Below are 25,646 nucleotides of genomic sequence, written 5' to 3' on the forward strand. Positions count from 1 at the left end.
ATTCACAGGTAAAGAACTTTCATAACAAATAAACATTAAGGTTTTCTGGCATACATTTGCAAAAATGTTTCAGAATGCCAAACCTGACCTCTGTGTGGCCAGACACTGAGATTTTGCTTCAACCCAAGAATTTATTAAGACTTACATGAAAATATTCATCTTAACATAGTACACGTGAGTAGCATTTGGATACATATTTACAGATTTATTTGAACTTTTCTGAACTGCAATTCTACAACCGAGCAACATATCCATTAAGTGTTTCATAAACTTTCAAACACTTACATATTTATACATATAGTTTTTGCATATATATATATATAAAAAAATATTTTTGAGACTCAAGGACTGAGAATAGTCAAAAGGACATTATTGCTACATTTCCATATTTACAAAAACAATGCATAAACCTATTCAAAACACCAAGCCATTGCAAAATAAGTTTCAAAAATCCCCAAATTATAAAAATATAAATTTCAAGAACGAAAAAAACCCAAACCTCTTTCAGCTAAGTGTCCGTAAAGTACCGAGACATCTATAATTATAACAACTAGTTTGTCTACAGTTGCTCTGAAAGCCAACACGTTACATAAGAGCTTTTATAGCATTAAACTGAAAATGCTCAACAACAAGTATGCATAAGAGTGCCTCCAAACAACTGGCTAACTTTGGAAAGGTGCAACAGCCTAAGTAAGTTCAGTGCAAATGGCTAATTTTTTACTTAACTCTGAAAGACAGATTCCTGTAACATTAAACCAAATGCACAGTCATAGAAGGAGCGTGGTATTCAACATAACTCAAAATATACTACCAGTGTGTGTATTTACAATTACCTTGCATTTGGGCAGTTAGTTACACATTTAAATTGCATGTAAACTCAACCAAAATCCTGGTATAGTATAAGTTACAGAGTGCTTAAGTGCATTGTAAATAAATAGGTACTCAACTAGTACTCTGCCTCTGACAAATGCTTCTCTCAATGCCTTTACTAATTTCTAGGGGACAGAAACAAAGGAAGAAAAGAACTAGCAGTGTTTCCTATGGGAAGGGGTGAGAAGATACTTGAGCACAACCCTAGGCTCAACAGATACTGACCCCAAAGACTCACGTCTGTCAAACAAGACCAAAGGGATTCTTTTTTTTATCCCATTTATAAATTCAGCACTTCCCAGTTAGGCTCTTCTTCATTACGATCTCTGGACTACTACAGAAAGATGAAAAGACTCAGGGTGGGGGGAAAGTAACCCTTTCCAGTTAGCACTATCCAAGCCTGCCTGTGGGAAAGATTCACCTGGGTAGGACAAGATAAAGAAAGGGCCCCCAGGAGAGAATTTTTTGCCTCTGCTCTTGCCTAGATAAGATGACTCGTTAAACGGCCTCTCCTCCAGACACACAGTTTACTGGAAGCAGCCCTCCTCCCCTATTTTGACTAATTGGCAGGGCCCACCGATCTTTGGTGAACACTTTTGGACGTAACTATTAGCGAAACAAGCATCGAAGCCCTCGGGTTCCCAAGGCGGGGGTGGGGGGTGGGGGGTGGGAGCAGTTCAGGCTCCATGGTGGGGTGAGACCCAGCGATGGGCAGCTCCGTCCCTGGCGGGCAAGGGGCCAGTGGGGAGTAGTGCATACACCCACAGAAACCTTCGACCCATCTGCGAGGCTGACAGCGTGGGTGGGAAATAAAGATGAAGATTCACACTCTTCTTCCCTCCTCTGGTTCAAACCCCAGGGCTCCTAGGAGGGTTTGCTGCTGTGCAGACCAACTTTGGAAAGGTTTCAGTCCTTTCACCTCTCTCGCCCAGGTACATCCAGCACCCTCGCTGGCCTCCAACCTACGATACCTACCTGGGAAAGCTTCTCAGGCTTGGCGGGACATGGAAAGGGGTTTGCAAAGCCATTAGCTTCATATTTGTTTATTTCTTAAATTCAGCAAAACAAGATTAACCAGAAAATGACTGTACGCCTTCCAGGCACAGATCCACAGAAGGATCACTGCAGATTTGGTTTGATCTGCAGTCATCTTGTTCCACACCCTGGCTCAGGATTTCTTTTGTTGGTTGTTTTTTTTTTTTTCTTCAGATCTGGCTCTCTACTGCAAATACACACAATACAGCAAAATATATACAGCTTCAGTTAACATTGCAATGATGCCTGTAACCGTGCTCAGCAGATTAAGTTTATGTGTAACAGTGTGTGGTGAAGGACAGTATTACAACAACGTTTCAGCTACACAGTGGTAGTAGTGAGTAAAGTAAGAGAAATTATTGAAGTCGTCCGTCTCTCACCCCCTGCACAATACAAACAGCTAATACATCTGGCCTCCTCTTCTTCCAGATGCCACTCAAACGTCTTCGCGTACCAGGAGAGGCTGAGTAGATGAAGCACTGCTACCCACCGAGTTAATCCTCACCGAGTGATCTGGAGCATTTCCTTGACTGGAAGGTGGAGTTGAGAAGTTTGCATAAACCTGAAGAAGCCAAAGACCACTGTCAATACTCTGCAGACCACTCCCTTCGCACATACTTGGAGAACTCTCCTTTCATAGCCTTTTCCCACTGTGTACTACACACCACCGTGGAAGGGTTCCAGCTCAGGTGTTTCTTTGCAAATGTAAGGAGAGTTTCAAAAGGTCTTGAGCTTAACTGCTCTTGTAAAGAATCAAGAACCTCAATCACAGTTATTAACACCACAGCTTCCAACTGCATACCAAATTTCAACTGAGCTTGAAAAAATGCAGATCAGGTTATTACTAAACGCCCCCAGAAAACTCACTAATACTTCCTTCACATTCTTGCTTTTGTTTTAGTAATTCCTCCACCTGCCAAAACCACGTTACAGGATGCAATCGAACACCAGCAGCTTTCAGTTTCCTCTTTTCTAAAATTGTCAGGAAGCCATGTACTCTGTGCTCAAACAAGGCATCCAGAAGGTAAATGGAAGCTTTGTTTTTAAACCAGGTTTTAAACTTACTTTTTTAAACCCCAGTAACACATAATGTTGTGAAAGAAAACCCAAGTTTCTGATGTGCCTCCAATTTTTCTTTGGACTGTTTTGTCCAGTTACCCTCTCAGAAAAAGCTTTTGCTAGGAAATGGTCGAAAGAGCAGCGAATACAGTTTGTCATGACATACCTCCAAGCTTATATAAATAGAGCTACAGGAAGCAAGTGAGCAGAGGCAGAAGAACACCAAAAGCTCAACCTCTTTGTCCAGAAAGCTTTTTTAATAAAAGCTAAATATACTTCACTTCTGAGATGTTTCCCAGATGAATAAAATATTTCATAGTTTAATATAAGATGAATTTATGCAGTACCATTGCATTTTGTAACATCAGAATTATAGTGTCAGGTTGAGTAAGAAACATCAATCATGCAAAGAATCTTCTCCAGCTGGTATGTTTTGGGTATGGGCTTAGACAGCTACTGTCTAATGGCACAACCAAGAAGTGAGAGGCCCAGACATCATTCCTACCACCCAAACTGATAGTGCAAAGCTACATAAATAATACTGGAAAAATGATGAGGTGCCCGGGCTCTTTGCTCCTCACAGCTCTAGTCTAACGTCTTGCTTGAAACAGCATTGACTCCAAAAAACTTACCCGAGGGGCATTATCTGAAAGCTGCTGTTCTATCAGCTGTACTATTTGTTTAAATGTGGGTCTCTGTAAAGGATCAGCATCCCAGCAACTCTTCATTATGTCATACCTGCAAAGATACTGAAATTAAGTACCACTCACGAGGAAATCCTTAAAGCTCTTATCTTGCCTCCATTATTATTTGAAAGAAAAGTGTGACCCAGTTCCACAGTTCACCTTCTTTAAATGACTTTTAAGAACAGAAATAGTACTGCTAAGACCTGTGCTTGTGACAACAAAGGACTCAATACTAATAGGAGTCTCTGGACATAGTTTTCTTTGACAGCTTGCTAAGTGCCAATCCCTTCACAAAACAGTGAATTAGGGATGGCTCATAACGAAGATCAGTAGCCAGTCCTCTTGCTCTCAGGAAGTACAGCACAAATGCAGATGCTGTACAGTCTGGTGATACATCTCACTGACTGCTCTATCTGAATTAAAAATGTTTAATTATGTTCTGTGATCCGTCAATAATTTATTGATATGGAGCAGATGCCACGACAAAGTGATCAGATGGTACAAGGCATGAGTGTATTTCATTGCTTGTAACAACACAGGCATGTATTCTGCTAGTTAGAGTATATGAATTATGTAAAACATGAAAAGAACTTAAAAAAAAGACAATGGGGCAGTGCAATAAGCCCTAATGCAAGAATGGAAGCTTCCCTTCCTTTGCATCATTGCTGGTGTTCGGTGATTAGAGGTGCTAGTTGCTCGCTTACATTTCAGGCGGTGCACATTCAGGGCTGAACATCCTGTATCCCTCCTTGATCATTTTATAGAACTTGGAGTCCACGGGCATCCCTGGATATGGGCTGCTTCCTGTTGAAAGAGCATGCGAGCAACATGATTTCTGCATCTGCAGTAAAACCAAGATGAAACAGAAATCCTCTGAAGTACAGATCTTGAAGAAGCTTACCTAAAGAAAAGAGCTCCCAAAGCAGTATCCCGTAAGACCAGACATCACTCTCAAAGGTGTAGACGCAATTGAAAATACTTTCAGGTGCCATCCACTTCACAGGAAGACGAGCCTTTCCAGGGAAAAGGGAATAAATTAAGACAATGGACGTAAGGCACACAAAATTTACAAGATAAAATTAACCTTTTCTACTTCTTATGTGCTTTAAATATTTGTTAAAACAAGAAATAGAAGTATCCAACCAAAAATGGAAATCTCAGCATTTTAGAGTCTCCAAGTGCTGCATGGTTACTGATCCATCTTTCTGTGGGTCTACCAAACTTGTGCAGTGCCTTGTACTCCGATTTTCTGTATACTGTGTGATTCCTTCTGTCTTGTTTATAAGGGATGGCAGGAAGTCAGAGCAAAATAATGTGTATGACCATGGCATGGTTCCTTACATAAACATGCAAGCCTACTTCTGTGGACTTGCTACCATAGGCACACAGATGAGATTCACATAGTCAAGATGGTTCAATGCTTTAATCAACAGTTAAGACATCTGCTTTAGCTTCTCAGTGTACCAGGAAAAAAAAAGAAAATTCACAGGAAAGAAATACATATTGACATACATATTTTGGGCAGGAGTGTTGATCTGCCTAAGGGTAGGAAGGCTCTACAGAGGGATCCAGACAGGCTGCATTGATGGGCCAAGGGCAAGGTTCAATGAGGCCAAGTGCTGGGTCCTGCACTTCTGTCACAACAACCCCATGCAGTGCTACAGGCTTGGGGAAGAGTGGCTGGAAAGCTGCCTGGTGGAAAAGGACCTGGGGGTATTGGTCAACAGCCGGTTGAATACGAGCCAACAGTGTGCCCAGGTGGCCAAGAAGGCCAAAGGCTTCCTGGCCTGTATCAGAAATAGTGTGGCCAGCAGGAGCAGGGAGGTGGTTGTTCCCCTGTACTGGGCACTGGTGAGGCCGCACCTCGAGTCCTGTGTTCAGTTTTGGGCCCCTCACTACAGGAAAGACATTGAGGTGCTGGAGCGTGTCCAGAGAAGGGCAACCAAGTTGGTGAGGGGCCTGGAGCACAAGTCTTATGAGGAGCGGCTGAGGGAGCTGGGGCTGGTTAGGCTGGAGAAGAGGAGGCTGAGGGGAGACCTTATCGCTCTCTACAACTACCTGAAAGGGGGTGGTAGTGAGGTGGGTGTCAGTCTCTTCTCCCAAGTAACAAGCGATAGGATGAGAGGAAACGGCCTGAGGTTGTGCCAGGGGAGGTTTAGATTAGATATTAGGAAAAATTTCTTCACCAAAAGGGTTGTCAAGCATTGGAACAGATTGCCCAGGTCTCGTGGTTAAACCCCAGCCAGCAACTAAGCACCACGCAGCCACTCACTCACTTCCCCCCCACCCAGTGGGATGGGGGAGAAAACCGGGAAAAGAAGTAAAACTCGCAGATTGAGATAAGAATGGTTTAATAGAACAGAAAAGAAGAAAATAATAACGATAATGATAACACTAATAAAATGACAACAGTAATAAAAGTATTAGAATATACCAATGACGCACAATGCAATTGCTCACCGCCCACCGACTGATGCTCAGTTAGTCCCTGAGCGGCGATCCCTCCTGCCCCCACTGCCCCAGTTTGTATACTAGATGTGATGTCCCATGGTATGGAATACCCCTTTGGCCAGTTTGGGTCAGCTGTCCAGGCTGTGTCCCCTCCTGACTTCTTGTGCCCCTCCAGCCTTCTTGCTGGCTGGGCACAAGAAGCTGAAAAATCCTTGCCTTAGTCTAAACATGACTTAGCAACAACTGAAAACATCAGTGTGTTATCAACATTTTTCTCATACCTAACTGAAAAACATAGCACTGCACCAGCTACTAGGAAGACAATTACCTCTATCCCAGATGAAACCAGGACACCAGGGAAGTGGTTGAGTCACCATCCCTGGAGGTATTTAAAAGATGTGTAGATGTGGTGCTTAGGGACATGGTTTAGTGGTGGACGTGGACTTGGCAGTGTTAGGTTAACGGTTGGACTTGATGATATTAAAGGTCTTTTCCAACCTAAACAATTCTATGACTACGATTTTTCATAAGTTTGTGTGGGGACAGACATCCCTTCGGAATGCTAACTGGAGCAGAGGAAAGGGCTTCTGTCCTAAGCATTTGTCCTGCTGTGGGGGAAAGCAGGCCTCTTCCTTTTAAGTGGTCTTGCGATGATATGGCCAAAGATATATTTCAACCATACTATAGAGAAGACCCTTGATGTCTTCTAAGGAAAGGAGACCCAACAGAAAAGGAGGTAAATGGAAAGGAAATGAGGTGTAGGAAAGGCAGCATTTGCCATGGGCTGGCTCACCAGAGAGGCAACCAGAGTTGTTTATTTCCTGAACCACACAGACAGCACTCTTCTTGGCCAAGCCCCCAGGTGCTGTCAGCAGCACTGCCTCCCAGCAGCATCCACGGCTAGTGATGCCCCAGCGCTCCTGATCTGCTTTAAGATCAGGCCAGACGCAACTAAACGCCTCCTGCAGCCACCGCTTCCTCTCTCCCCAGGCAGCTGCACCCTATCCTCCTCTGACCCTTTCAGGCTACATAAAATCCTATCTCAGGCAACTCAGGAAACTTAAAGGGTAGCCTAGACAAGTAAAACTCAATTACTTATTGCCCACTTCCCTCCTAAGCTGCTGGTCTGCACTTCCCACTCCGAGGAGCCTTGAATGATCAAGCAGCTCCTGACCTGACCTGGAGCCTGAAAGCAGCTTTCTTACACTAAACGGCACTCGATATCTTGCCAGGACAGCCATTCCTGAATTGTTTCAGCTCCTGTTGTTCTCTAACCTCAACTTCTAGGCACCCAGTGGCTGGTACCAACGTTGTTTTTAAAGACAACCAACAAACCCATCTCTCCCGTAGCCTAAAATAGGGATGCTGTAGGTACCTGGGACATCAGAGGCTGCTGGGTGACAGCAGAGCAACAGAGATATCTCAGATACATGAGGTGCCATGGACTGACTGAGGTTAACTGAGTGTGGCAAACCACTTTGGTGAGAAGTGATCAGTTGTGGGATCTTCTCTCTTAGCCAGGTTTGCCCAAAGCGAGGATGGGCAAGCTTCAGTTCATGTGTTGTCAAGTCCCTAACTACCAACCAGCCCCCGACCATGGAGCACTCAGCTGGGCTGGGGAGGAGGGCTGCCTTGTTCAACATGATCTTCTCTCCTTTGAAAAATGGTGCAAGTGAAAGCATGTGTACTCTGAAGGCAGTGGCTTGCTGCATGTTACCGACACGGATTTAAAACACCAATCCAGGCAGCGCAAATCAGTTTGAGATGCAAAATACCTATACTTCGTGGCACACTTCTCCAGCTTAACCACAGACAAGCTCGATTTTCTTTTGTAGTAGGGCTCCTTTTACTGTACTAGCACTTTAAAGGGGACTTCGAGTGCTGCCAAGGTAATCTGCATCACTTCAAAGTGTCTTTGTACCCGTCCAGAGGTCTAGTAGGTACTAGTGTGATTGATACTCTTCTACATGGGAGGTTTTAAACTCTTCTCATCAAAATATAGTGTCTTGTTCCAACCCTGTTACAGGGTTTGAACTATAGCTGCAAGTTAAGGCTGTATTTGTTACATATACAAGGTTAAAATCTGTATATGGAATCAGAGAAAACCAGGGGGTTTTGCCTCCCACTATGGCCCGATCAATAAATTTACACTTCAGGATCCAGTTTCCATTGTCTGAGTGATGCTTTATAGCAAAGAACAGGATGCAAACCCCTGATTATGTAGATATTTTTAAAATAAACTATTTCAGTAATGGACAAATATAGCAGTTCCCAGAGAAAAAGTTTCAAAATAATTATACTTAGGATAGGGCTACCAGAATATTCCAATGGCAAGACTTGCAACTACTCAGAGAGCTGTAACTTTTAATATGTTCAGATAGAACAGAAAGACTGGGAGTTACATTGGTGCAGCAAAACCATCTCTTCCACTACAACATACATTCAGATACTAGCACATTTTTTCCAGTGTAACAACATGTATATACCAAGGGTTTTTATCAGCATACACATCTACATCAGGAATCGCTCCTCCTAATGTTCCTGACCAGCATGCATATATATCAGAATTGGGAAACCTAGGTTTCTGCCTAACTACGAAAAAATTTTCTTTCCAAGTCAAGACAACAGGAATTCCCCTAACTTAAAACAGGTGGATAAAATTCATATATACTTACATTTCCTTTGACCACATAATTTGAGTCATTCCTTATATCTCTTGCCAGGCCAAAGTCACAGATTTTTGTTATTCGACCATGAGTGAGAAGAATATTTCTTGCGGCCAGATCCCTATGAATGCACTAAATAACAAACAGACAAACAAACAAAGCTATTTTATAATATCCTGAACAGGCTGTTGCTTGGTTACATGTTTACTTAGCTATATAACTTACTGCATTATGCATTTTATGGAAAGCTGAAAGTCATAATGAAGCCACATGTTGATAAGCTTACTCAGATGATTAAACATTCTGGTGTAGTATCTTTGCTATCATGACTTTGATTCACACAGTTAAGCTTGTCTATGTATTTATTTTAGAAAAGACCACTTGTAGTCACATTGAATTTTCTAGTGTTTCACGTTTGCAGCTAAAGTAAATGCAGCTAAATGTACTTTTTCTCTGACTTTTTATCAAAAAACCACTGGCTTGTTTCCTAACACAGGACACATAAGAAGAAAATGTGGTTTGTTTCTAAAATAATTCCAACCTTTTATGAAGTAGCTATTGTGTTTGAGGGGAAAGTGTTGAAAAGCTGAAAATAGGGAAAATTACAGTAACAACTTCAAAGCACAGAAGTCAGGAAACTGAATCCTATTTCAAAAATACTCCTCTGGAAGACTTGAATTATTAAGTACCTAGGAGAGTTTTATAAGTAGGCTTAAGTATTTGAAGATCGTGGAAATCTTCACGTGCCAGTATCTTTCAATGAATAGTCGAGCATTTAGTGACCTAGCTAGCTTATACTGCAGTTTTCACTTCAGAAGTGTGTATGTCTTTGTAACTGCAGCTCCAGAAGGGTGCCCGAGTTTCCCAGCAGTTGCATTTTCTTTGTATGCAACTGTGGAGCCCCATGTGCATTTGTTAGAGAATGGAGGTAGTTCTCTAACAAAATGATCTCTTTTTCCATCTGGAAAGGAGAGCATAAGGCTCCCACTTTACTGATGGTATATAGTATGCAGGCCTCAGCCTTCCAAAAAATAGCTGAAGACAGTTCAAATTTTCTCTTCATTTTTTTTCCTTGAAATACAAAACTTTATGAGTTCCCTTCAAAAAATGACTTAAAATATCAAGAATTATGCAAATCAAACTCAGGAAATGATAACTGCAAGTTGCATAAGCAACCTAATCTTTGTCCCTTTTGCATGCTTACACAAGGAACTATTTTTAATGACAACTACTGTCTCAGAGGACTCTCCTTCACCTCCCAATCCAACACATTCTTCACTTTGCGTATGAAAATTACTGTACTGAAGCAGTAGAGTGAAGGAATGGCCAAGCATTCAGCATGTCTCTGCCTTGTTCCTCCAGAATCAGTGCAGTTTGCATTGAATAAAGACTTTGTCCATTGGAGGAAGTCCTGTCTTGTGATTAAGGCACCGTGTGCTTAATAAGGGAATTATCCCCCCAGGACAGGCTCCTATCCTGACTCCTACACAGAGGCACTTTTATGCTTCTGAGCCTTGATACACAAGTTGCAGAAGAGCAGCTGGGTACTCTGCACTGCTGGTCTGTGTGGACCCTCCCTCCCTGAGGGTATGAGGCAATGTGAAGCATCTTACCCATCAGCCCACACTACTCTGCATTTACTAGTTGGACCGAAAAGCACGTATGTATGCAATGACCAAAGGGGACCAAGCACAGTAATGTGTTAGTGCAGTGCAACTTAACTCTGTGACAAAGCCATTAATTCTGCACTGCCAAGGTGATACCGCACATTACTTCCCAATCTCACAGTGAGGTGGTGTTACATTTGTTATTGCCTTTGGTACTCAATGCCACCGTGTCTGTTTTTATCAATGGAAAGGCTATAAAGAAAACAGTCACTGGGACCAATGCATAGTGAATCCTGGGGCTACTCTATAGGAAAATAAGAAGAAATAAAGAATATGTGTGCTAAGCACTGGATGTCCTCAATAGTGAAGGATGCAGGAGCCTGGTGAAAACCATTACAATCTGTAATATAATGTGTTTGCCTGTCAGGCCTGTTTTAAAGCTGTTGATAGATGAAAAATAAACTAAGGGCTTTAGAAGGAGGAACAGTGGGGGAAAAAAACAAGGGCAAGTTTTAATGTGGACTTCCTTTGGAGCCGAATTAGAGCCACATTTCCCAATACTAACACAGGATCCCAGGATTACCTTATTTTTCTAAAATTGCCTAAGTTTGGTTTTGAGCTTTATCCAAGGTGCACCTGTACTATCCTGTGTCTATATTAGTTACAATGGTTACATGTTAAATGGCATTTTTCAAATAAAATGGAAGAACAACCATAGGAAGATCATAATTACACTGTGCTTAAGACTTCTGCTCTTTATAGATCCCTTTCTGTTATGCAATACCTCTCCTATGAAACGCAGAGAAATGTCTATTATGGTCAGGGTAGCCAACAAAGATTCTTTGTGGGTCTCTAGGTTGATTTTATCTTTCCAGAAAATTAAAAACCAAGACATATCCTGTGCATTAAGCCATACTGCTAAAAAAAAAAGCATGCAATGTGAAAGCTCCCCTGTTTAAGGCAGTATTCTGCATGAGAGAAGTAGCAAGTGCAGCGTTGTTTAAAACTCATGCAAATAGGTAGATTTGCAGCAGTCTTCATACTGTTCTTTAGTTTGTAAACTCTCCAGCAGTGCCACAGAGAATATATCCTAAACTCTTGAGATTTAATTGTTTTTGAAGGTGTCCACATGTTGGGTTTCCAGTTCTTTCCTGAATTCCATTTAATTCCTATACACCAGAGAAGACTGAAGAAATAACTCCTTGGGGTTTCTATGGGTTTTACTGCCTCCAAAGCCATCAGGAGTTCTGACAAAACTACCTGTGTGCTCCAGGAAACAAAGGAATGGCTGGAGATCAAACCCATAAAAGCCACCACCCAAGCTAGGCAGGGTTCAACTGCACTTGTTGTCTCCCAACATATGACGTTATGAATCAGTGGAGCCTCAGGGTGCAGCAAACATACTTCGCTGCAATTCCTCTCCTCTGTCTCTTCTCTTGACCTTTCTATGACTAGTTTCTGTTCATGAGCACGGCCACTGATTCTATTAGCCTGAACTGTGGATATGCAATAGCACTGCTTCACACTGACTACTTTGCACCCTACATTCTCTTTTATGGGATATAAAATGCCACTTTTGGCCAATGAGCACAGTACAGAACTCCAACACTAGCCAAAGCTTCAGGTACAAGAAGGAGCATACAAGTTTGCAGTGCTTGTTGAAAAGAACACAGAAAGAACATGTGGATCACATTAAAACACTGAAAGTGATGCTAAAGTAAATCAGAAATCTACCGATTCTGTCCAGCTCTGAAAAATTCTTAACTTACATTTTTGGAGGCAAGGAAGCTCATGCCCTTTGCCACCTGGTAAGAAAAGCTTAGGAGATCTTCAACATCTAGAGCAAGTTCATCATCTTCTGACATAGAAAGGGTAACATCCTGATCAGTATAGGATCCTGCACAATACAAACAACAACAGCCTTTGAGTGGAGCAAGCGTAATCATTTAGAAAGAGAGCTATCTTAACATTAAACAAAACAGTGATCTGGGTAAGTACCAGATGAGAGTCATGTAAATAGCCATCACCAAAAAGCAAAAAATAATCCTGATACTCCATTTAAGTGTGGAGAAATACAAGACACTGTAATTTAACATATTGTTATTTCTCAAGCCTTCCCATATCTAGTAATGAGTTTTAATTGTCCCCATCCATGAGACAAAAGTGTGATAAAACTGAAAAAATCCATGAAGCCACTCTCTTTGCACTCCCACCAGCAAACAGAATTCCTTGTCACTGTACTCACCAGACTTCACTGGTCGTTTTTTATCAGCTTTTGGAGGGACTGCATACGACACTCCTGGTTTCATGTCCATGTACTCATTGGCAACATCACTGTAGAGGCAGCAGATGAAATGAAACATAGTTTAATGAAAAAGATCTCAAAAGCCATCCAAACAAAAAGCCAAGGTTACACCAACCTCCTGAATATAACGCTTTACAAGTGATCAGTAGATTGGAAACTTACGGGTGTGTAAAAAAGATGAGGAAAGGCCTGTGCAGAAAGAGAGGTTTGTCAGTACAGCTGATGATACGTCTCAAAGTTTGGACTTTGGCTCAGGTAAGCAAACAAAACCGTTCATACATATACTGTTTATACAGACTTCACTCTCTATAAATTAACATCCAGATGTCTCACAGGATCTGCTAGTGCTTCCTTCTGCTTAGGCCAACTTCCACCAGAATATTTCAGCAACTCAAGTGGCAATTGAAATGCAGAAGACAAATGGTAACAAATGTTAAATTCAGAGATTCCCAAGTTCCACAGGGGATTTGTATGTATTTTGAAGAATCAGCCAAGGCTTGGGACAGGCATCTGCTACATTTTTTAAGGTTAAGTTTTCTTATTGCTATATATAATTCAGATGTACAGATTTTCATACTATATGGTTTATAAATATACAGTTAGGCACCTTTAGAAATCATGGATATACTCTGGCATTGTTCATGTTATTGTCATTAGAACTCAAATACATAGCCCTTCCTTAACCCGAAATATCTGTTTAGCTTATGAACAATAAATACAGCCACACAGCTAACATGGAAAGGAGTAATGAGATCACCAATAGCTTTAGTCACCACCAGAAACACATCTGACGCATTGTCCTGGTTTCAGCTGGGACAGGGTTAATTGTCTTCCTAGTAGCTGGTATAGTGTTATGTTTTGGATTCAGTATGAGAAGAGTGTTGATAACACACTGATGTTTTCAGTTGTTGCTAAGTAGTGTTTAGTCTAAAGTCAAGGATTTTTCAGCTTCTCATGCCCAGCCAGCGAGAAAGCTGGAGGGGCACAAGAAGCTGGCACAGGACACAGCCAGGGCAGCTGACCCAAACTGGCCAAAGGGGTATTCCATACCATGGGACGTCATGTCTACTATATAAACTGGGGAGAGTTGGCCAGGGGGGGTGGATCTCTGCTTGGGAACTAACTGCGCATCAGTCAGCAAGTGGCGAGCAATTGCATTGTGCATCACTTGTTTTGTATATTCCAATTCTTTTATTATTATTATTACTGTCATTCTATTATTACTATTATTATAATTATTATTTTCTTCTTTTCTGTCCCATTAAACTGACTTTGTTTCAACCCATGAGGTTTTGTTGTTTTTTTTCCCCTGATTCTGTCTCCCATCCCACTGGGTGGGGGGAAAGTGAGGGAGCAGCTGCAGGGTGCTTAGTTGATGGCGGGGGTTTAACCACGACACACATTTAGCAGCTGCAACTTTACACTAAATACCAATATGAGAATTTGGTAAATACTCCGTCATTAATACCTCAATTTACAAAATGTGCTCAAACATTGAGATTCCTTCACTGAAAAGAGGGCACACCTCCGATGGCAAATCATAGCTCTGTGTTCATCACCTCAGTGGTCCCAACCTCTCTGGGGCGTCACCAGCTATCCGTATATTACCACGGCACAAACAGTTTCACCAGTACTATGTCCTGCTGGGACATAGGACTTTACCACCTCCTAAGTAGGCCTGCCTGGTTCTTTTGTGTCTGCTAACACAAAGTAACGGGCCCACTGGGGCAATAAACAGACTACTAATAAAAACGGGCAGATATTGTAACAGGCCCTACGTTTTGGTAAGCTATGTCTCCCTCACTTTGCAAAGGGAAGGAGCGAGTAGGAAATCTGCTTGGAAACGTACTTGGAAAGAGCTCTGGGCTGGTATCTAAAACAGAGTGGTTAAATATATACAGATGAAGTAACTGAAAAAAAACCTAAGTACAAGAGCAATCTCAGAATCGTGACATGGGTCGTGTCATCACAAAATTTAGCGAGCTATCGGTGGCAGCTTGCCTCTGATATTGTAAGGTGCTGGACTGATTTTGTAAGAAGTCATTTCTGAAGGCAGGAACTCAGAGGAGCTCAGAGTATTAACACCCCAACACTGGGGGAATTGTCATTCAAGCTGCTAAATGAGCACTGCCAATGTTTAACAGGAACGATAAACACAAATACGTACAAAGACTGGAGCCAAGGAGTTGCATGAAATAACTACAGGAAATTTGATAAAGAAGTAAAACAGAGAGTGTATACAATCAAGTGCGCTCTGTTAGAATAAACCACCCACTGTACAAATCGTCTCTTTAATTAAATTGTTTCCTTGCACAGCAAAGAATCTTCAAAGCCTGCTGCATGAAAGGTTTCTCCACATCGCTTATCACTAATAAACTTTGATATCTCCTCCTTCCCGATCTTCTAAAAACACAAGTAGATTTCAGCAGGTCATACTTACGCCGCAGGCTCTGCCTGATGCAAAAGGTTCTCGTAAACTGCTGTTTCTGCATGTTCTTCGTGTTTTGGACAAATAAATGAATCTCGTTTCCGTCTCAGAAAATTTAAAAGATCACCATAGCAGCAATATTCTGTAATCACCAGAGTGGGACCTGTAGTTGTATGTGAGGTTTAGAAAGCAGGTGAGTATTGTTTTTAAAGCAGAAAACCTTACATAAAGACAGCACTCGGCCAAGCACACAGGCTGGGCTATTAAAAATCATACTGCCTATCACTGTCTAGACTTGAAAAGTTACAGAAAAGTAACCCAGCATCTTCCCTTTCACAGATCAGCAACTATGGTCCAGCTAAAGCTGTGTCACTCCCAATTAATTTTCCCCGCCTCAATAGCATTGCATTGTGCAAAAATTAAACAAATAAGTCTTTTTCTCTTTCTTCACGTGATAATGTTTCTGGCCAGACACTTCTGTTTGATTTTGCTCACTTCCTGAAGGAAGTTATTTGTTCCAAATGTTAGAGTAATTCAAGCTTCAAACATTAATCCTTTTGATTCACTTCTGTTTACAGTAGAGCTTCACACTCCTTCAGTAATGTTTTGGAAATGATGTAGAGTGTTATATTCTGCAGTATAATAGGAAAAATCATTCAAACAGAACAGCCTGCTGCGACAGAAAACTACATTGCACAAGGTCTTTAGAATATTAAAATGAAATCGGAAAGGAGAATCAAGTCATCTCCAGCACGGATGTTTATAGATCAAATATATGTTTTCTGAGTGAATGACTCCAGCTATGGCCCTTGAATATGTAATTGCACTGCGTGTTATTTCATCTGTAAGGTTATTCTGTACCACCGTTTCCTAACCTCAATAGTTTATTTCCATTTTTCTGCAGTTAAAAATTATAGCTTTCGTAATAGCAAAAGCTGTGTTTGTGGTGGGATTTTCTTACAGATGCCACATTTTTTCAGCTGTGACACAGTCATGCATTCAGGCCAGTAAGTCTACTTTGTTGACTGCTTAAACAAAACTGTTTCATTCTATTTTTAAATCATCAAATGTGAAAGCCAGAAATGTTTTGCCTCTGTCTAAAACTATGAATTTTTACAAGCTCCTTTTCTTTGAAAAATGAAGCAAAAACTTAAAGAGCAAATATTTGTGTAAGAAGCAACACCATCTTTCATATTAAAATGCACATAAATTAAAAATACAGGTCTGTATCTTTCTGCATTGACGCTTCAGCTGTTTTGTAGCTTTTACTATGTATGAAAACAAACTTATTAAGTTAATATTAAATGTCAAACATCTGGGTTGTGCAATAGTTTATTTGGAAAATCCTTTTTCTCAACTTTCTGCTGCTTAGAATTTGTAACTTCAGTGGTGCCTTACCAGATACATTTACAGTTTAAACAGAAGGCTGAAAGACTATACAAAAAAGGCCTGTTGACTTCACCTTGGATACCAACAAGGAGCCAGTTCATGTATCTTTTCTCATTCGCGAGAAAGTGTGGTTGAGGAAAAAACTCATTTATTGTCATCTCTCGAGAAGAAAGTGCACAATGGCTCACATGAAAGAGAACGACAGCAACCTTCCTGTTTAGCTGCAGCTACAGGGGTCTCCTTACTGCTTTTAGGATAAGCCTAAAATCTAGTTTCAGTAATTCACAGCTGATATTCATGATGATCTGCAACCTGCATAAGCAAGAAATGTATTTAAGATTTCTATTTTTAGCAGCACTGGATACTTCTTCACAAGGTTCCTCCTTCTGGCAATACAAAAGGAACAGAATAATCAATAATCTATTGATAAGCCCACCTCCAATAGTGCAAGCTCCAAGCAGATTCACGATATTAATGTGGTTTCCAAGGTAACTCAGCACTTTAAGCTCTGACATCAAGGCTTCTCTTTCTGTTAAATGGGCACTTGCTGCAAGGCAAAGCACAATGTTCAGTACGTAACACACCGACCAGAAGGAAGTAAGAAAAAATTGTACAGTATATTAGAACAACTTACTTTTCAACATCTTTACTGCTACTGTCATAGCAGCATCAGATTTAAACAGACCGTAAGCAGTGGCTTCAACAACTTTTCCAAAAGCTCCAGCACCAAGGGTTTTACCTAGTAAAGCAAAACAAAATAGTCTGTAACAACTTGGAGCACTTCTTCCTGAAGAGTTCAGAATTTTATTTTATGATATCAAGGAAGCTATTGTAGATATGCCTGCTTGCTTTTTGTCCCAAGGTAAGTATGAGCAATTATCACTATTTGCATTATTGCACATGTTTTTGACAAAATGCTGCTGTGTTTGACCAAAGTCTCATCTGAGACCTGAAGGTTTCACCTTGCAGATGAAGTTAAATAAATCTAAACTAACCAAAACTCAACCGGTTTCTAGGAAATTCCCATTTGTGATCATAAGGAAGTTGCGTCGGGTCTATGTAAACATAGTTGTTTCCATTTATTTCTTCAACAACTTTCCATTGAACTTCATATTTGGGTTTCTGGAAAAGAAAAGGAATGGCTGTCACTACTGAAGCCTCCACAGGCAGCTCACACGCTGTCCTAACTCAGGCAAAGGGGCTTCTGATTTTACCTGCAAATGTATGTACACGAGGATCATGACTATGATGCACAACAGTCCTGCAGCGACTCCAAACGCAATTAGTAAAGGAGTGAAAAGGGTATGGGTACGGATTTGTTCTGGAAAGAAACAAAGAAAATTCTGCTTAAATACTGAACAAGCAAAACTATCTTAAAACAATGTAGGTGAAAACCTTTCCTTGGTTCTTCCTTGTGAAACACAGTTTGGGGGTTTGACTTTCCCAGATGTGTTCCAGGTACATCAGAATGGCTTTTCTGAATGAGCTGTGGGGGACAGAGCTGGCACAGAAACCATCCAGATTGTTGCCTTGGGAGTCTCAGTTTCATCAATCCTGGAGGCGTGACGCCAAGATCAATTAATGCAAGGGGTTTGCATGATCTCAGTCAACTTAGGTTAAGGAAAGAAGCCTTTTTCTGAAGTCCTAACTTCTTTTCTCCTCCCTTCCCCCCAAGTATGATCTCTACAGCACAGTCTTTACAAGAAGAGGTTATGCTGCGTAGCAAAGGAATACCATACCAGTAAAACCCATCTGCCCCAAATCTGGCTTATTTGTTTATGTGTTATATCCGGGTGTAACAGAGAAAAAAGCAGCTGCAGAACATTTGATTTTGCAAAGAAGGGCACAGATTTACAAACACATTTCGAGGCATCTATGTTCTAGTGCTTTTTTTCCCCCCACAAACCCACAAATACTGCTATAAAACTCGTAAGCCCTTTTACAGTATGTTGTTGTTACTTCTTTTACAACAGCAGGGCCCTTAGGCTCTAGGCACGTTCGGGACCACATATTTCCCGAGACATTGTAAAAAAAATTTTAAAAATGCAGTCTTTCCTTGAAAAAAAAGAAGTGATGGCCTAAATAGTCAAAACAGACAACAGCAGGAAAAGAAAAGGGAGGGAGAGAGGGAAAGCCAGTGTAATGCTGTAGGTGGTTTGCCCCTGTGCTGCACAGACAGAAAAAAAACTAGCTACCTGCTGCACTGCAGATCTGGAGCTGTAAAAAGACCATACCACAGTATTCAGTGAAAAATTGGAAGCAATGCTTTGACAGGCAGAACATGTAGCGCAATACATTATACAGTACCGTAAACTTTCTTATGGCAAAGGTAAACCGCTTAAAATCCTCTTACAGAAAGAGCTGAATGGCACCCACATTTTATGGTCTCATTCACTCCAGCGTTACCTTTAATAGCAAAGTTGAGGAAAGCAGAGCTCCTGTCCCCATTGCTGGAGGCCTCGCAGCACACGGTGCCAGTGCTCCTCAACATGCTGGCGTTAATGGTGCTTTCAACCAGGATTCGTTCAAATGACGGCACTGATGAATTTGTGTAACTGACTTTGACATCCATGGGGGATATTGTCGGTGAATCAAAACACCTGGGAGAAACAATACCGACAATTACCTGCCATGGATTGCTACCTGGAATGAATGACAGGTCCTGCTGCTGAGGCAGACAGTCACTGCCAGACCATCAGATAACTAAATAACACCGCTCTACAAAGGGGTTCAGCTGAAGATCTTATCCTCGAAAACTAGCCTGCTCACAATGTCTCATTGTCTTCTGTGTAGTGGGTGAAATGAATACATACACCAAGCCTGACCCAGCTGGACACGATGAGGTCTTTGCGTTTGCCTTTGGCTGGAGATACCTATGGGCCTCTCAGTCCACTACGGGTTTTGTACCATTCAACCCGCATCTCCAACTTCAACTTTGAGCAGTTGTGGTCTATTACCTGCTCTTGAAAACTTCGCCTAAGCAGCGCTTTATTACAGCACACAAAAAAATCCATGATGTACACACAACACCATCAAGTTTATATACAGCCAGAAAAGAGCCAGTTCTGTTCTCTCGAGATGCTGCCTCTCCTTCATATGTCACAACATTACTATATGAACATGCAATTAAGATTAAAAAAAAAGTGCTATTGAAAAACATTAATGAAATAACAATTATTGTAGGCATAAAACAAATTACGCGGGTGGGAGACCCATGACTTGCTAGTATGAGATCTACAATCACGGTGGAAGTCAAAAAAACCCTGTAAAATGTGCTTCACAAATGCTTACTTTACAGTGAAACTCTACAGTCTTTTTAGAAATGTGGTAACTAGATATCAGGTTTTATTCATAGTAACTCCGGACTTGTTTACTTGTGATACGCTTCATGTGAATAGAAATCTTAATTACTTTATGCCTTGAAAAATTATATCATTACACAATAAAACAAAAGTTAACAGCCATATTCACAAGTGATGCTGTGACTGTCATTCTGTGAAACTGCATACAGAACATATGTCATTTGCGGCCAAACTGATACAAACCTTAGCCTAGCTTGCAGCAGAGAGAAAGTTTGGCTTTTACTTTTCCACAGCAGAAAATGTTGGTTATTTCCCTTGCAAGGACAGAATGCAAAGGGGAATAATGAAACATACCTCTGCCTTCCCTCAAACCACTGCAAATAATGCAATGCCGAAAATTATGAAAACAGTGATGCAACATCTGAACATAACTGTTACCGAGTCATTTTATGTTCTTAATTTTTAATTATAAATTGAGTGTGTTGCATCTAGAATAACCTTTGGGAACTCTGGCTTACTTAACTCACCTCTGCTCAGTTCCTGGGCAAAAATACCAGTATATGGTAGGGGCTGGGAATCCAGCTGCTACGCACTGGAGAATACCATTGCTAAGTATATCCAGAGTGAGAATCTCCGGTTTTGCTGCAATAAACAAAAATGAGAGTAACACATTAGGGGAACACAGAATTTGCATTGCCATTTGCTCTTCACCCCAGCAACTCGTGTGCATTGTCGTCCGTGGAATTATTCAGGTGAACACAGCTTCACACGTTCAAGGGTGTCCAGGACTGAATTGGTGTCCTGCAAGCACTGACCGTCTGTAAAAATATCAGTTCTTACACTGAATGCTTGGGCTGCATTTCAGAAGAATACCTTACCTCCACTGAGTATTTGGTTTGATGAAAGATCCTAAACCAGCAAAGCCCAGAGCTTAAACAACCCCAAGAAGCATGTGCTTAGAACAACAGTGCGGTTCCTGTTCCTGCACAGCATGACCTTACCCGCCTGTAAAAACGACAGTTTCTTCACAGTTATAAGCGTACTAAATCTGTCAAACCACATCTCTCTTATATCTGCCCTGTGTATTAAATATTACCACCGCAGCCAGAAAAGGAACTACAGTGCAAGGCAACCAGCGCAAACCTCCCCGACCCCACAGAGGACGTACGTCCCTCTAAGATACCGCTACTGAAATATCTGACTGACTGACTCTTTGAAACATTGCACGCAGAGAAAACTAATATTTGGCTGAACGTATTAGCTTTCCAAATGATAATTCGTGACTGCTGTGGTACTTTAGAAACCAATTTAGACAGCCAATGCCTCCTGCCATGACCTGCACTGGAGCTAGTCCTGCAGTTGGTTCAGGAGCTGCTGTTTCAAGTATGGCAGAAACCCGAGCGCTCAGACAGATTTTACAGTCATTAGTCTAATGTCTTTCCAACCACCACCGACATAGCGAGATGTTTTTTCTTGGCGAAACTTGAATTTGAGGCCCTATTCCCCATAACTACCTTAGATTCCTTGCAAAATCACCCAAAAAGAAGTTAATGGAAAAAACAGACTATACTGCAATGATGCTGCTCACCTGACAGGTACAAGTTAAGAGTCCATTATCAGTTAATACAACTTTACAGAAATGTAAGATGAACTAATATTCTAGAAAGTAGTGAAGCTGTATAGACTACAGTGGGAAACACAGATTTATTTCAGATAAAATCCACGTACAAAGACTGCACGCTGTTAGTTTTTAATGAATATTCTACTTGCTGATTTAATTAGAGCCAATAAAGCACACGTATATTCTCAATCACATAGCATCTCCTCATGACTCATGTTACAGGAACTGAATGTTCTTTCATTTCTAAATCCGCATGTTGTGTTTTATGCAAACCACCAAGAACCAAACATTGTTGCAAAATGTTGAGACGGATTTTCAGCATTACTCATTTGGTGAAGAACTTTTTGACAGTGCGCAGCATTTCACCCAGCGTCAGTCTCATGGAATACACATAATTCACATTTCTGAAACTCCTATCAAAATGGCTGGATTGTGTAATTGTAATTAGCTAATCTACTACCCATGTGCCATTTGTTTAGGTATACGCTGTGTTTTAGGCAACGTTACAACACAACGTAACTCAAGAAATGAAAGAAATGAAAAATCAAATATAAAAGGGATATGAACATTAAGCCCTGAAAAAAATATTGTGCCAGAGTTGGGCTGCATCTACCATCTTCCAATTTTGAGCGAGGGAAACAAAAATGCCCACGTAGTCAGGCTTTTTCTGCTGTAAAACCCTAGCGCGATAAAAGCCTGCCTACATGGCCACGAGTCCACGGGGACTCATCCTGCAGCAGCAGAGGGAGACGAGATGCCGCGCAGGGTTAATGCCTCCAGCAGCCCAGGCAGAGTGGTCCAGCCCTGGTGCCATGGGAAGCTGAGCATGCCATCAGCAGCCTCCGAAACGCCGACCCGAGAGCAGCTCTACCCATGACGTGCCTGGCAAAGAGCTTTGATGTGGCCGTCAGTGCGATCAGCATCTCCCCACCAGCACGGAGGGCGCCCGAGCCTCTCCGGCTCAGAGAAACTAAAGGGATGCATTTCACTTGTGGCTGCAAAGAGTCCCCCGCAGGCGGTACCCAAGGGGACGGAGGCGGCTGCTACTGCCGTCCCCCTGGGCTGTCCCCCTGGGCCGTGCCGTTTGCCGGCTCGGGCCACGCGCGTGTCTCGGCACCTGCACCCCTTTCTGGCAGCCAGAGCATCTCCCTCACCCACCAGCCTAGGTGCTCCAGGGGATGCTGGAGCAAAGACGGACTGGCTTTCGCAAACAGATGCCAAGCTGTCACCGAGCATCTTCTTTTTAAAAGAGATTTTACTGTGCTAGATTTTATGACTTTCACTGCCTAATTACCCCTCGCATCAGACAGGCTCTTAATGATTAGACTTTGCTTACTGTTTTGGCTTTAACCCTTTAAATATTTAATGTTTCATTACACCGCTCGTCATATATGCATATTGCCTTCCATAATCAGTCATTAGATGTCTTCAACTTCTAATTTCACTAAGTCTATTAACTGCTTTTCAGCTTTTATTAATGTTGATTCTGAATGTATCAAAGACGATTTATAAGAGGTCATTCCTATTTTAATTCAATACTCTGTATAATAACATTATGCATTTAATTGCTTTCTATTACTGATTTCCTTTTCTTCATCGTTAACAAAGTAAATGTCTAAAAAGTAACACTTAATAGGTGTTGTCTGCCATTGCAGTCAAAGAGAGAGGGCTTTCCTCCTGCAGCTACATTTTCTGGATTGGAACAAATCTTTTTATGATATCATGGTGACTCCTCATTTGTTCACTGCATAGTCCAATGACAGGAGAACCGCTGAGCTTGGCTTCACATGATCGATCTATAATACCGTGACCAGTTTTCTCTTTGCAGCATAAGCCCCAACTGCACAGATAATATTTTGTTGACTATAATTATGCCCAGATATTATTTTTCACTAAAATCAGATACTAGTTGGAAGATTCCTCTACTAATTGCTAGACATGCTGTACCTTGCCACTCTGGAGATTTCTACAATTTCTTAATTGTAACTTAGTTCAGCATGCTGCTTGTCAAGTTGTAATTTTCTTTTTGGCTCCTAATTTCAGAGCTCCTTCCTTCCTTACTTTATGTCACATTTACTATGAATTACTACTTCTTCTTTTTTTTAAAGCAATTTAGTATTGTTTCAGATTAGCATATGCAATTGCTAAATGTGCTTAAATCCAAGGTAAGTATTTCTACACTGCATTTTTCACTCCTTTCAGCAAATGCTTCAGCATCGGATTTTTGTTTATGTGAAGACATTCTCTTGATTATGAATCCTGTTTTACCTGTTTGATTACTTTCTGCTGATTACTTGCCCAAGCTAGATGTGTAAACATCACGAGCTACATCTCAGCAATTTATGTGAAATCCCCACTGACAACAATGCCAGGTCAGGATGCACCATTAGATCAGGATCTGACCCACCCACACAACTCACCTTTGGCAGTTACTCCGCTATGTCAAATAATTTGGTACGTTGTTGTGCACTTTGTGTTTCATACCTAAATGATGACCATTTTACAAGCCACTGAAAACAGGTCAGTTTTCCTAAAACCAAACCCCTAGAAGGATCAATCTATTTCACCTCCTCTTTTCCAAACAAAAAAATACTTGCAGGGGCTTAGTCTAAATGCCAAAAGAAACTCTTTTTGAGTCAAGTGTGCCAAATCCATCTGCTTCGGCAATGGCTGCAGTCCACCCAGGGCCAGAGCACACGGTAACGTGAGCTCTTGAGACCGCTTAAATGTCCTCATTGCATCCCAAGACTGATCTTACTACTTACAAGACCAGTAGTTGAAGCAAGAGGGAAGAAGACTTGTATACTGCTGGTTGTATGGACAAGCCATTCAGAAAAACTAAACTGTATGCTCTCTCTTGCCTTGGCCATCCTGCTTCACCATGCTCTTCCTAGTCTGATTTCCTAACCATGATCTACAGGGATTTTCAGCTTTAATCAAACAGCACGTTCCTCAAAAGCGGCAACATGGAACTCTGCACCAAGAACTGACACCTGATGATGAAAAAACTGTGGGTTTGTGTTTTTTTTTTTTAGTTCTTGTGCCCAGACTGCTCCCAAGCAGCCTGCAGAGCTTGGGAGAGCTGGGAGGACCATGAACAGCCCCTCGCTCCAAGCACACATACGATGCTGCAAGTCAAAAACACCATCCAGCCTCGTGTGAACTGACGGTTCCACAGGCAGCCTACAATTTCTCCCATTCCTTCCCAGAAATTAAACTTCTGGCTCAACAATTTGCTCTGCTAATCTGTAAAATAGTAGAATTATCCCTTGTGACTGCAACCCACACTCATCCACGGAGGCAAAGGACATCTGAGGTTGCCAGTGCCCTCATCTCAGAAATCACAGCTAGGAAATGGAAAAGGCACAAGAATACAAATGACAACATTCACAGATGAAGGAAGCTGAAAAGGAGACCAAGTGACATTTCCAGACCCGAACTATGGCATTGCCAATAGTGACACTACAAATGTTGATGTTCAGTGATAAATACGAAGAATTCAGAAATTAACATCTAGGATTTGGGGCATTTGTGGAAGTCTCAACAGTCCTCTGCATAAACCTATGCCTGGAGAAGCAGAGCAGCAACACAGAACTGTATTTGCCACACATTCACTCACTTTCTATACAGTTCCTCCTGCTGGGCTTGAAGGCATCATTGTCTACCTCACCTTAGCTTCTCCAGTTTGCCTGCAGTTCCCTCCTGGTTTAATTTTCCTTAAGCTTGGCCTTTAACAGCTGCCAATATTTGTCTGCTGAGAGCATGAAACGCTCTAACAGGATGGCTCTGCTAAGAAGGACAGGGTTTCCTGAAGGTTTCATTGAATTCATTTCAAAGTTTAGCTTTTGTCTTGAAGAACACTGTTTGGAACTGAGACTGATGCTCTTTTTTAACAAGCACGCCCCAAAGATGACAGCACACGCGTCTGTAAAGCTATGCAGTTTCTCTAAAACAATGGTGATCTATATTATTATACAGAAGTATTTAGATGCCAAAAGCCACAAGTGAGTAATTCTCCTGACAAGCTTTCAAACTCTGCATCCAACTCAAACAAATTAAAGACAATTAATAGCTTAACTTGGCTGCCAAAAATGCAAATTATAATCCCTGTATATCCTGCTCCACCTTAAATTATCAAAGGTTTACGGTAGATGCTTATTTTTGAGATCGTGCTTCCAGGTGCTACAGCTTTTTTCCTGTATAAGCTATCTAGCTGCTCTCTGGTAA

General features: G+C 41.5%; 1 protein-coding gene across 1 annotated transcript in view; it reads right to left on the reverse strand.

The window, feature by feature from the left end:
• Positions 1-245: 245 nt before the first annotated feature.
• KIT (KIT proto-oncogene, receptor tyrosine kinase) overlaps positions 246-25,646 on the reverse strand; it is a 59,101-nt gene continuing 33,700 nt past the window's right edge. Inside the window, exons 8-21 of the mRNA XM_049831467.1 lie at positions 20,326-20,440; positions 18,903-19,096; positions 17,711-17,817; positions 17,492-17,618; positions 17,131-17,235; positions 16,933-17,043; positions 15,120-15,270; positions 12,620-12,708; positions 12,144-12,271; positions 8,777-8,899; positions 4,552-4,663; positions 4,355-4,454; positions 3,597-3,702; positions 246-2,467 (exon numbers count right to left, since the gene is read on the reverse strand). Of these exons, the coding sequence (XP_049687424.1) occupies positions 2,342-2,467; positions 3,597-3,702; positions 4,355-4,454; positions 4,552-4,663; positions 8,777-8,899; positions 12,144-12,271; positions 12,620-12,708; positions 15,120-15,270; positions 16,933-17,043; positions 17,131-17,235; positions 17,492-17,618; positions 17,711-17,817; positions 18,903-19,096; positions 20,326-20,440 (1,694 nt within the window). The 3' untranslated portion in view covers positions 246-2,341. The remainder of the gene's footprint in view (positions 2,468-3,596; positions 3,703-4,354; positions 4,455-4,551; positions 4,664-8,776; positions 8,900-12,143; positions 12,272-12,619; positions 12,709-15,119; positions 15,271-16,932; positions 17,044-17,130; positions 17,236-17,491; positions 17,619-17,710; positions 17,818-18,902; positions 19,097-20,325; positions 20,441-25,646) is intronic.

This window comes from Accipiter gentilis, chromosome 3 (genome assembly GCF_929443795.1).
Source record: "Accipiter gentilis chromosome 3, bAccGen1.1, whole genome shotgun sequence".
Taxonomy (NCBI): Eukaryota; Metazoa; Chordata; class Aves; order Accipitriformes; family Accipitridae; genus Astur; species Astur gentilis.